Raw genomic sequence first — 13,766 nt, 5'->3', positions numbered from 1 at the left:
GTAGCCCAAAGACTCAAAAGACTTCAGACAGATGGGATACATGCATAAGTTCAGACTTTCAATATGCCCCATGAGAGTTACTTGAAAAACCAGAAGTATTTAAAATTCACATTTTATTAGGTGACTTTACCACCTTAGGCTTCTCAGCACAGTTTATATTTCATGTCAACTTTTGATTCCAAGAATAGGTATTAGTATTTCTAGTGCCAATTCAAGTTAGATATTCAGAGAAGTAAGCTGCAGTTTAAATTCTGATAATGCAGGCTTATTCAAGTAATACTTACGTTGCCCAAACCAGAGCAGCTTATTACTCGCTAGCATTTTAGTTTTTGGTAATGGAGATTCTATAGAGGTACATTATCTCCTACACAAGCGAGCATGGTAGGGTAAAATATGCAACTCGGGCATTATATTCAGTTGCTTGAAGTTTGAGGGAAGCAAATGGGAGTCCCCTTCAGCAATGCAGAACTGGCCATCTAGTTGTGTTGGGAATTCAGACTTGTACCTACTCAAAAACTTTCAAGCAGTTTCCAAAACATCAACTAGCAGCAGAAGATGACAGCTTTCTCTACTCTTCATCACATACAGTTGGCTACAAGGTTATGAAAAGTTTCCTGTCCCTATTTGAAAATGGTCCAACCTTATGACTAGTGGGGATCAGATGCCCTGCTTTCACACCCGACTTTCCCCCATACCAATCCAATCATGACTACAGCCATGTCAGTACAAGGAGGGTATGTGACAAGGCTTAAAGAGTAGATCAGGACCAGCATTCCAGAGCACCTCCAATCTCACCCCTTTCTTCCACATAAGCAAAGTAACAACTCACAGCATTTAAACATCCTACTACATTTGCATGTCCAAATCTCCTGTGTCACCCAATGACTGTTATTCCCTTTACCATTCCAAAGATGATCTGACAGCAGGCCAGATGAAAGGTGATTAAATAACTCAAGGAAACAAGTGCCTCAGGACAGGTTAACAGCAAAAGTTTTTAAAGTACAAGGGAATCCCATGCCAAACACCAATTAATGCAGATTTTAACTTCTTGATTTACACTCAAAAAAAGAGACTGACATAATGCACTTCCAAAACCTACTCTTGCATAAGATGCAGAAAACTGGTTGTCCTGGTTTCAGCTGGGATAGAGTTAATTTTCTTCCTAGGAGCTGGTATAGTACTGTGCTTTGGATTTAGTATGAGAGTAATATTGGTAACAGACTGATGTTTTAGTTGTTGCTAAGTAGTGCTTACACTACTGAAAGCCTTTTCAGCTTCTTGCGCCCTGCCAGCAAGAAGCTGGGAGCATGTGCAGCCAGCACAGCTGACCCAAACTGGACAAAGGGGTATTACATACCATGACATCATGCTCAGTGTATGAACTGGGGGAAGTTGGCTGGGGGCACTGTGGCTTGGGAACTGGCTGGGCAGCATCCCATCAGTGGGTAGTGAGCAACTGTATTGTGCATCACTTGTTTTGTATGTTCTTTTATCATTATTATTGTTGTTATTGTTTTCTTTTCCCTTGCTGTCCTGTTAAAATGCCTTTATCTCAACCCATGAGTTTTACCTTTCCCCCCCCGCAATTCTCCTCCCTGTCCTACTGCAGGGGGAAGGGAGTGAGTGAGCAGCTGCGTGGTGCTTAGTTGGTGGCTGGAGTTAAACCACAAGACTGGTTTATATTAATATACCTATAACAGACATGTAGCAAGGCAAGCACACTGTACAAATGGAAACAAGTTAGGCCCAAAATAGAAGCAACTACTTTGGTTTGCCTTGTCATTTTAACAACAGTGATGCAGATTTGCTTAAAATGGAATTTTTCCATTCTACAGCACTTTTTTATAAGGGGCACTGCTCAAAACACTGAAGTGCAGGGTGCCTTGGCAGACACTCCACATGGCAAAAACCCCTCAACTTCCCCCATACCCCATCCTGAAAAAACTACTTACTTGTACCTACTTGTCCATTTACTGCTTTTAAGAAGTTAAGCATTTTTGGAGCTCAAGATTCATAATGCCTGTTCAGAAGCATAAATTGTAGTTGCTATCTGTACACATCTTGGTTTTCAGATAAAGCGGGAGATACATCCACAGTTTTAATTTGACATAGAAACTCCAATTAATGTCTAGAATGACAAGACCAGAGATCACAGTATACTTGTCTCAGTGCATAAGATGCGTCTGTTGGGATCACAAAGTTTAACCAGTTTTTACTAATATATCATGCAACATGTTATGTGGGGTTTTTTTCTTATTTAACTTGCCAACCTAACATAAGCTGGTTTTAAAGCAACACTATTTACTGTAAAAATAAGCAGCAGCTCATACAATCTAAGGCTTGAAGTGTCTTCCACCATAGATTTTAAATTTGCCTTAATTGGATTAGATTATATGTCCCGTGCACATGGCAGAGATACTGAAGTGTTCATGTCTAAGATACTTGCCAGCATTAGGAATTCATGACTAGACTGAAGCAAGTCTTTTGCTCTTGGGTCCACATTCTACGAACAGAGGGCCACAATAACATATGCCAAAAGGGTGCAAGTGTTTATGTAAACACGCACTCCAATTTTGCTAAGCTATTGCTCTTTTTAAAGACTTGGAAACACTTCCTTTATTTTCATCAATCATCTGCCCCAGATGAAAATTTTAATTTCTAAAACTATTCATTTATTTTCCCTTTTACCAAGTGAAGTGCACATATCATTAACATATTACCGCTGAGTCTAGAGATTTTGTATTTCATTTAGATTAACAGGGCAGAGAACATTGATCTCAGTCTGGGATATTGCTAACCTGAGTAGGATATAGAGTTACCTATGTTTGGAAGCTAGGTCCTTGCTCTGTATCTTTAGGTTCTGTTTGTAAGGAAAGTGCATCACAATACTTACTTTGCATTATTAGCAATTGTTTCTCTATCCTCAACATGGCAATAATCACCGATGTTAAAAATGAGGGGAAGAAGGGGGAACAGGCACATCTCAGCCAGTTTTTCTTAATCCAAGATGAAATCAAGGCAGTAATTTAAAAAAAAAAAAAATATCACCAAAACCTCTCAGCAAACCTTTCAAGCAGCATTATCTACCCATTACGCTCAGAGATTATCAGTTACTGCTAGAAACTGAGTTCTTTGTGTCCTAAGCAAGCAACAGACTATTAAGGGAAGTCCGACTAAAATACTTCAAGAATTTGTAAAGTCAGCACCCTTGGTAGAAATGTATTGCAGCTTCAGCGACACAAATATGAAAATCCCACCCCCTGTGCACACAGCTGTAGCAGCGAATTGTCAGGAACACTCATATTAAACAGCAAATTCACATCCAAAGGTTTATTCTCTCAAAGTTCAAAACTAGCATAGAATATAAACAAAAGCCTGTTTTGAATAATTCCTTCAGCCTGTTCTATTTTGAATGCAGTTTATACTCTTATCTAGACCTTGACCAAACATAAATAGCATAGCAATGAGCTGGTGATAAAAGTTTATCTCCATACATTGGAAATGAAGTTGAATGATTGAGATTTAAGTTTTCTCCTTGTTACCGATTACAGTCTGTACATGCCTGAAATTGCAGTTTTTGAGAACAGCACTAGCGCACTGGGTGTTAAATATCACTGAGGACAGTCACTAACAATGCTTACGATAATCTATGACTTAAAACCAAGCTGAGGTAGCTAAAAACAAATTTCCGGAACTCCAGCAGTTATATGCATGGTAACCTTATTCAAATTTAATCTATTGTTTACAGTAGAAGATGACAAAGCAAAACAAAACCTCACAGTGGCAGGTAGCTTCAGTTTGTTCAACATATAGGGAAAAAGAAAGTAAGTGTACCAAAAACCAAGGACCAGTTTTTAACTAGATCTTCTGACCTGCAGGGGGGGGAGGCGGGGAGCATGCTATTAGAGAAAATGTGTTTGATTAACAGATGTTTTTAATCAGATTACTCAGCCATGTTAATACTCTCTGAAGAATTATACATGCATATTTGATTTTTACCATCTTTAAGTAACCTTAAGGATGGTTAAAAAGGAAAAGCAAGACCACTGTTGGATGACAGCTGAAGGAATACTGTGCTGCAAAGCCAGAGGCTTGCATTTCAGAGCTTGCAAAGGCTCCTCCTCACTTCCAGGCTGTTACACAGTTCCCAGTTTGAAGAAATTATCAGAGCTGTATTCCAACAAAATGTGCTGTAGCCAAGCTATTCGACTTGGAGAGGCTGAATAAAGGTCATGTCACATGTACAAACTGATGGGTAGGACAATATTTAAGCCAGCACACAAAGAAGATTATGTTCCGCATCAGTTCAGGCCACATCTTTCCTCACTTTCAGTTATTCAGGCTTTTTCCAGTTTACCAAGACTATGATTAAATACCCATAACAATCTATTAAAAGAGGCGATTGCAAGACAGTAAGTTTTGGCTGGCTGTTTTGCAGAACACACATAAACTCTTTACAGCCTTGCAGCCTGAGGAGACAACTAACAGCAGTCATACACAAGATGAGTACCTGAGCAAACAGATACCCAGCCACAACATAGTCCAAGGCACTCATGAGCCATTACTTCATATTTGGCAGTTTGCCAGTCTTCAGACTCCACTGTGCTGCTTACTGCCTTCATTAGGAAAGGTAAACCTACTCTGCAGTGCAGTATTATCTTTAATTACTATCTTGTTCAACAGACTAGTGAACATCAAAAGTCATACAACTTCACACAGAACCAATTACTATTCTTAAATCTAGTAATCCAGGCTACAGTCAAAGCTTCAGTACTGCATGAATAACATGCAGTATATATTACTCCATATCTCAGTTTGGATTATTGCATTACAATCTACAGAAGAATGAGAAAACGGAAATTACAGGAGAGGGATTTGTTGAATCCGTTTGCTTGAAAAGAACATTTGTCATACCTTAATACTAACTTGGCAGTAGGGTTGCAAGACTAAGTGAGTACTTCAAGGTTGGAATTGGTGGGCTGCTTGTGGATCACTTGGCTCCATCACGATTAAGTTGTTGCCATACTAGCTGTAGACTGCCTAAATCAAGTTTGAGGCACAAAGTGCACCTATGCTGATTAACTAGAATTTCTACAAGTTCTTAGCTTTCATACCATTTAGGGTCTGGTATATTTGACCAAGTCTACACATTTATTTCCCAAAGGAACAGAGAAGCACTTGTTCTACACAAGTACCTACACAAATACTGAGCAGAGTAGATTTCTTGAGAGACTGGTATACTGACAACACTTAGAGAAAAAAAATTAGCTTCACAAAAGTTTAGATGTTCCCAGTACTCAGCTGGCTCCAATCTGCTTATGGCCAGCAGCCAGTGTAATTGAGCCCACTATACACAGGTCACAAACCATTACATTGTGTTACCTCTTAGCATTACTTGCCCTGTGGCCATCTGACAATCCTATGATTATAGATGTGCCATTATTAATGTAAAGAAGTATAAAGCATGTTGGGTAGGAGGATCTATTAGCATAAGAAAAAGCCTGCCAGCATTTTGTCATGCTTCTTGAAGGCAAGTAGTACTGTCAGTTACTATTTGCAGCACTATCATTTGTCTAACAGAACATGCCTCTCTCTTCACATTCAATTATCAAACAGGCCTTGAAGACAGGACAACTCTAGTTTTCTGTTCAGGAGAACAGCAATACTGCCAAGGCTAAGAGCAGCTTCTCCTCTGAACTCTGTAGAGTTAGGAACATCTGCTTGGGAAGAACACAGTTCTTACACAAAAGATAAGTTCTCAATTTTAGAGATGTTGTTAGATACTTTCCTTGAGAGCTGCGAGCCATTATTTTGCGAACATAAGAATTTTTCTGGTTTTTTATGTTTTCATTAGCCTCTACATTAAGAGCATCTAAGCTGACCGGCGAGTTAGGTGGGAGAGACACCACAATCAAACTGTTACTAGCTTCCCTTCAGCAAAATATGTAAATACAGTTTCATCATCAGTTTGATTCAAGGCTGTACTTCTTAAAAAGACAACAACTCCAGCCTGTTCCTTAGCACTGCTCTCCTCCTGGTACACACATTACTGCTACTACCTTGTAGTGTTGCAGGTCAGTTAGGGAGCCAAATAGACAAAAGCAAAATCAGCTTAATATCCAAAGGGCAAGTCATATCAGCTCTACAAGTGATAATGCCAGCAGAAGACACCAGAATACATGACCAGGTAGAGAGCAAGTTCACCACATTCACCACTCAAATACACTTTAGTTGGCATAAAGCAATCAAATTACCCACTTGCCTTTCCTATTGCCAAAACAGCTTACAAGCACAATGCTAAGACTACACTGCATTCTCAAGCACTGCTTTCAGGGAATGGAGAAACTGGTTGAAAGAGGGGGCCTAAATAAAAAAAACAAACAAGCAAAAACAAACACTAGCATCTCTACAGTAAAAATGGTGCAAATACTTATAGGATAATATTCACATGAAAGTAATCAGTGCATCCATTCTTGCCTTTGTGAAAGAGCTTTTATAGTACTTGCATCTCATATCAGTAAATTAAACCACTACTTTTACCTGACAGCAGGACAGGTACTCATTACAGCTCTAGAGTACAGATTAGCCATTTGCTACGCACATCATTAGCTTCATGAAGTAAAACACCAAATCCATCCTCCACCTCTCTCTAATCTCTCAGCTGGTTATTTAGCACAGCAGGGAAGAGAGCCAGAAAGGAGGCACGTTACATAGCAATACATTAGAGTAGTCTGTCTGGTGTATGCCTGCCCTCACATTATGCGAGTCCATATGTGTAAAATCCTTCATTTAGCTAATCTAGATTATTACAACAGATGCAAATTCCAGGTCCACCTGAGCATGTCTTAAAGAGGCGGCTGGTGCTATTGTTTACAATCTCACTGTTGCAACTAACTCAGAGACAACTATAAAATAATATTGCACTTTCACAAGGTGTCAGCATGGCTTCAGTTTTGTTCAGAAATTGACCAGTTCAAGGCTGCAGAACAAGAAGCTTTTTGCTTAACAAAGTATTAACATCCTGTTATGAACAAAAACATGAGTGCATGCTGTCCTTTCGCAAGATACATTTGATCAGAGGAAAGAAGTGCCTGTCTGCCATGTTGAAGATCATGAATGGCACAAAGGCAGTTGAAGATTGTTGTGCCTTGGGACATCTTGTTGTGATTAGACATTCATTACTACAAAGAGATCAGTGACCTACTGATCACCTTTAAGATCTCTGTAGTGCACATTTTATAATATTCTGCACAGTAAGTGAACTACTATCCACAGAACCGACTTCTTCCTCCCATATGCTGCTAGAGATTTGTCCCTGTAACACCACTTCTCAGGAAACAGCAGGGAGTCATGGGCTTTACTGTAATCCAGTAATCCATTAACTCCTTGTCCTCATAAGGGAAGGGAAATAAATGCAAAAGAGCACACAGCAGCTTCCAAATCCTATCACAATTCAGATACTCTAACTGCAGCAATTTAATAAAAGTTCAATAATTTTAGGTGCTTACTATGGACATGTTTTTCTAACTAGGCACCACAAGTTAAGAAAAACACTACAGCTCAAACTGTGAAAGAGTTTGAGGAGTAACTAGGTAACAGGGTCTAGCTTAAGACCAGATCTTTCCCCAAGTGAAAGAAAACTTACTGGAAGCTCACACCCGAGTGCCTTTATAAGATATAGAACATCTATTTGGCAGTTTAGCTGACAAAATGACATTGACTTCTATCAAAAGAAAAGCTTTAACCTAAAAAGATATGCAAAACCAGAAGTACACGGTTAGCCTACTACATAAAGCAGCTCTTCCTCCTTCCTTGACTGAGTAGCATTTAAGTAGCTATTTCCTTGAACAGTATTTTCACATTGTACAGTTACACTCCCTTCAACAGGGTAAGGCAGTATTTGCACTGATTTAGTACAAGTCATTGTGGACTATCTTCAAACATGAACTAAGGTAAAATAATAGAAGAACAGTTTGAGGCTTATCCAAACTCTCCTAATTTAACTATCAGTTCTAAATTACCATTTCAGGGGCCTTAAAAAACCCTGTATGATCTCATTAATTGATGCAGATATGTAACAGTCTCTGCAATAGTCCTTAACTTCCTCTTACCAGTCCTGATGGGCAGCCTTTACCCAAAGAATTTCAAATTCAGCAGATGTTATGTTAAATTTTCCAATGTCTCTAACAGAGAGGTTGGATGTCACATGAAAGATTCTAGCTCTTTACTACCTCTCATCTATTAATCATCATCTTTGCTTACTCTCTTTTCTCAGCCAAACATGCACAAGTTCAACAAGTGTAAAAAAACAAATGCCACCCACCCAGAAAAAAACCCCAACCCCTTGGATTTCCATGAAATGACCAGAAGAAAGCGAAGACAGAGAGACCATGGCCAGAACACTAGTTTTGTTTTACACAGCCTCCTCAGATAATCTTATGCTAATTGTTTTCCTTAAATCACTCTCCTGCAAGTGATGCAAGACTTAGTGCTTATTATAGCTCTAAGCAGCACACTCTTAGGGTTCTTTCAGGCCAGAAACTGTCTATATTAGACGAGTGGCCATAGCCTTGCAAGAGAAATAGGAAAGCAAATCAAGATGCCTTGCCTTAAAATTTCTTCAAAGAGGTAAGTAATCTAAGAATACAAATAAAAAACCTCACTGTCTACAGAAGTAACTCAAGTCCTACTTTAAAACTATACCCAATGCAGTAAGAACCCACACTCTACAAGAGCAATGCAGTAGCGTTAGCCTACACACTGAAAGCCATACTACTGACATACAGCACTAAAACAAGCTGTATGTGCCCAACTCACCCTATGTGAAGTTTGTTTCACTGTGTGGCTGTTCTCACAGAAAAAAAGTAACTCTGTACATACCCACATGGCCATTCAATTCATGTACATACCCCTCCTACATACACAGGTAATGCATTCCATTACCTACCATCCAGTCAAAAGGGTGATCATCATATGATGAATTTCATGAACCAGCCTTTTTTAATCCTCACTTGCTTATCCGTAATCTGATGCACCAGTGAAGCAAAGCTACTGAAATCAGACTTCAAGAGACTTCAGCCTCTGGACAGTCTCCCCGTCCAGCACAAAGAAAAATTTATGCATTAAGTTCTATGAGAAGAGCTAGACCTTTGTTTAACATATTTAAGGAAAAAAATACAGCCCGAGGAGGATGGAACAGTATCTTGGAACAGAACATATACAGAAACATTTGGAGAACAAACTAAAGGAATCCTTCCTCCTTCTGTCCAACTTTTAAGGTTACACTGAAAAGGTAAGACAGTTATCTAAAACAGCAAGGGAAATGAAGAACTGTCGTGTCCTCCAGGCCTATGGCAAAAGCAGCTTTTGCCTCTGTGTAGACCCATTCCACCAAGAGAACATGACTTCCTGATTTTACAGTGGAGGAGGGGGTTACCAGTAGTACACTTAATATTGTAATAGAAACTGTCTCTACATTACCTCCTCCAAAGGAAATGAGAAAAGCAAGCTTTCCTACTTTTCAGGGTGAATAGCAGATAATACTTCTGTTGCAACAGAATAGGTTGAGTGACAACTGACTTAAAAAGTACTTCATCACCAGATAAGCATAAAGCTATACTAAAAAAACCAAAACAAGACTCCTGATGATGTATGTGTTAGCTAAGACAGCTGGAGAGCCAACAAGATTTATTTTCTCAGTGGGACACATTAACTAAGTGCTAATTAACTGGGCTATCTTAACCAAGTACTTCAGCTTTCAGTCTATAGTTTTCTTGTCTCTTCTCTGGTGTCTAGGAAAGATAAGCTAAAAAGCCATTTGCTGTACTATTTAATATATGTTATAAAACAACCAAACTTAGCAAGTTTCTAGAAAAGCCCACACACCTATTGGCAAGTTGTCAGGCATCCAAAAGGGTTATTTTCTTAAAAATTCTTTTCTTTCTGCCATCTACACTAGGACCTATATATGCAAAATAGAGAGCCTACAACAAGAAGCTGCCCTGAAACAAAATTCTGCAAGATCGGTAAGACAAGCATCACTCCCATATCAGTAATATAATAAACTTGTAAGAGAATGACACATTATTTAGTGCTGCAGACATTGTAGGTACAAATGCCCAAGAAATAAGACTTGATGAAAGATTAAGCATTTCCAAAGGTAGACAGTCTGAATTTACATAAGTAGCCCCTTGAAGTTTAGGTTATTTTTATTACCTTGAAATCACATGTTATGCATCCACCTGAGCACAGCTGACACACAACTGCATTTTCATTTTTCAGCAACACTGCTAATGCAGATTCCTTATCTGTGCAAAATCTTTCAGGGAAAAAACCACAACACACGGCATGTTTCAACATTACCCAGAATCTGGAAGAGTTGTAGGCAAACAAAAAATGTCAGGCCCTTATGGTAGTACTACAAAGAGATAAATGAGTCTGAAGCCAAAATTAAGACTGAAATTCAGAATGCCAGCAGGCATTTTGCACATCTGTGCAACTGTCAAATATTTAGTCCAACTTTAAGGCTAGAAACAGAGGCTAAGAGCTGCACTTAGTGCCTAGATTCCCTCTCATTTCAGAACAGGAACATTTTCTTAGATTTACAATTCAAAGATTCTGTTCACCTAAACAGCTGTTATTTTTGTTCTTGACAAATACCTCGCTCCCCACTCTGAAGAGGAAAAGATGGAACCTAAGCCAATACCAGTGCCTGCAAAGCACAGTTTCTGGAGAGTGCTCTCAAGTATTTTTGGGAATCTTACTCAGCATAAAATCAGCCCATGGTTAGCTGGCAACACTCGGAGCTCCCTTAAAGGAAAATGATTCAAATGCCATTAGACGGCTGTTTGGAAGCTGCATAGATCACCTACTAGTGGGAACTATCAGCTCTCTTGCAGCTATTTGGAAAATGTAGTTACTTTCTTCATTATGAAGATGAGAAAGATACAAAAGTAATTACAACTCCCAAATAGCTGTGTGGACAGGTATCAGTATTTGTTTAAACAGTGAAAGTGTTAACATTTTATTTGTCTTGCAAGCAAGTTGCATCTTTGTCACTCTTGCAGACACAGAGAGCATGAGAGGTTTGTTGTCCAATCTGGACAGAGAGGTGGTTGTTTCATGAGAGTTCCCACACTGCCTATGCACTGGCAAGCTTGGAGGGAAATCAGTAGTTAATTTACTCTATCCTACTACCTTAAATCTTGTTATTCCACATCTCTAAACATAGGTTAGGAACCTAAGAGTTTGAATCTTTCTCCTGTATTCCCTTCTTCTGAATTCCACTGAAAACAGATGTAGACAAATGTGTTAACCAACTGTAAGACATAAGAGACATTGAAGAATAAAATCATACTACTTCTAGCTAAATGAATGAAAACAATCATTAAAAAAATAGGGGGTAGATACAACATCAAAATGCTATGACACTACGTGAAACTATGTTACACATGCAGCTTGCATAGAAAACCTTCAGTAAATTGTTGGGCCAACCAGACAAAGCACAAGAGCATTCACATAACTTTGAACAGATACACAACACATTTTATAAGCTGCCTTCTACACATACAAGAGTGAAGTGTAAAGAAACCTAAAGACCTGCAACTCTGTTCTGAAAAAACATAGAGACAGCTTCTCATGTAAGGAAGATTGACAACGCTGAATTTTACATACAAAGCCCCGTTTACATAGCTAGAAGTCCAAGCCACCTGACTTCAGTTTAAGGAAACTCTGCATTTAAATGCAGAGTTTAAGGAAACTCTGCATTTAAATGGTGTATTGGGTTTGCGTGGCAGGGTTTCGGCAGCAGTGGGGGGTTGCAGGGGTGGCTTCTGCGAGAAGATGCTAGAAGCTCTCATTTTATCAGGATAATTTTCTCCCCAGCTTTTTGTATTAGAAGTCATCAACAGGAAGAGTTTTTCAAGTCGGTGTGGTTATCCCAATACAAGCCTAGTTACGTCATCATAATTTGCATTAAAAAATTCTCCAAATCAACTTTCATCTATTAGAGAGGAAACCTTACTGCCATTGCTTTTAAAGTAGCCTCAAGTAATCTACAGAGACACAGAGATGGACAAAATAGAGCTGTTTCATCACACCAACCACACCGACCTTAGCCCTTCCCCAGGCAATTACTGCCACATCATACACTTAGATCTCTAACTCAGATTAATATTAAACTGCTATTACATGCAATTCTCAGTCAAAAAGGGAAGCTGACCGCTGAGATGTGCCTCCTTTCCCCCCTACGCCAAGCAGCAGCAGATCTGTAATCCTCCCTCCTGCCCTGCACACTCACAGGCATGCACCCCCCTCTTCCCCTAGGGGTACACTTACTCGCACCCTCTCCATCCCATTTTTAATTACACAGATCCTAAGAGCTTATTTATGTCAAAGCAGAATTTTAAAGCCAATTTAAGCCAAGCCTAGGCATACCCACAGAGGGCCCTGCTTGCAAGCACCCTTACAGAGGCCTGCTTTCCATCAATGACGTTTTGAATTGCAAGCCGTTCACAGATTTGGAAGGAGACCAGAGACGCCTCTCTCTGGCCCACAAACCCACCCGCACCCCGAAAACATGCCGCGTTCGCTTCAGCGTTTTATAAACGACGACGATGGCGGGCACCAACCTCCCAGCACCCCCTTCCGCCAGGGGCAGCGCCCACCCGCAAAAGCGGAGGGGGAGGGGGGGAAGGAGGGAAATACCCCAACCAACCCACCCAAAATGCACAGACCAACCCAAACCCACAGCCAAAAGCCTTAGGCTGCCTCCCCCTCCCGGCCGCCGCACCGCCTCCCCTGCCACCCCCCAGGGCGCGTCGCCATTTCGTGAGGCAGAAGAGCTCCGAGCAGCCCGCTGCCGGAGGCAGGGGGAAAAAGGAGAATATTGCGGAGGGGATTAAAGAAAAGAAGCCCCGACCCCACAGGGCAGCAGCCCATAGCAACGGCCGGCCCGGCCCAGGCCCCAGCCCCACCGCGCCTCAGCCACTACTCACAGTTCCGGATATCGGAGATAAAAACCGCCAGGCCCCGCATCCCATCGCCCTTCGACACCGCAGGCATCGTGGCGCGCGATCACGGCCACCCAGCGACACACCAAACCGCCACAACTACCACCACCCGCTCTCCCCCCGCGGGGCTCTTCAGGCCGCTGCCACCGCCGCCGCCTCTGCAGCGCGCAGGCGCCGGGACGGCTCTCGCGCCCCCGCGGGCGGCGCCCGAGCGAAGCTCTGGCGCCACCTGCCGCGCGGAGGCGGGCGCGCTGCGGGCCGCACCGGGCCTCCCACCGCCGCCGCAGCGGGCCCGGTCCCTGGCCTCTCCCGCGGCGCCTTGTGCCGCGCCGCGGGTATCCCTGCAGGAACCCGGGCGATCCCGAGGTCTGAGAGGGGTGGCTGATTGGAGGCTGGGCCCCGGAGATCGGCGGCGGCGCTGCTGGGAACGCGATTACCAGTCACCGCCATCAGGGGCCGACTTGAGGGGTGGCAGGCAGACGGCCCTTCCCCATGAGGGGTCGGCAGGGCGGCTTCGACCGCTGGATCCGCGGGTGAATCCGCTGCATGCTTCCCTCAGGAACGGCCTAATCCCTTCCTCTCCCCGTGCCCCTAATGATCGAGAAGTTTTATGATTTCTGAAGGAGAAATACCGGGTTTCGCAGGTGTAACTTCTGAAGGAGGAAGGGGATGGCAGATCAGGAGATTAAAAAATTTCACTTCATCAGTAAGCTTTAAATTAATCTGGGATCTTATTAATCTTAGGAATTCTGAAAC

General features: G+C 41.7%; 1 protein-coding gene across 3 annotated transcripts in view; it reads right to left on the bottom strand.

Moving 5' to 3' along the window:
- AP2A2 (adaptor related protein complex 2 subunit alpha 2) overlaps positions 1 to 13,062 on the bottom strand; it is a gene marked incomplete at its 5' end in the record, with an annotated part of 46,683 nt that extends 33,621 nt beyond the window's left edge. For all 3 annotated transcript variants that reach the window (XM_082000849.1, XM_082000851.1, XM_082000850.1), the window contains one exon: positions 12,996 to 13,062. In XM_082000849.1, coding sequence (XP_081856975.1) covers positions 12,996 to 13,062 — 67 coding nt within the window. The remainder of the gene's footprint in view (positions 1 to 12,995) is intronic.
- Between the last annotated feature and the right edge of the window lie 704 nt (positions 13,063 to 13,766).

The sequence above is a fragment of the Phaethon aethereus genome (genome assembly GCF_964289735.1).
Source record: "Phaethon aethereus genome assembly, chromosome: 5".
NCBI lineage: Eukaryota > Metazoa > Chordata > Aves > Phaethontiformes > Phaethontidae > Phaethon > Phaethon aethereus.
The sequence above is the reverse complement of the archived record's forward strand: the minus strand, read 5'-3'. Positions and strand labels throughout refer to the sequence as shown.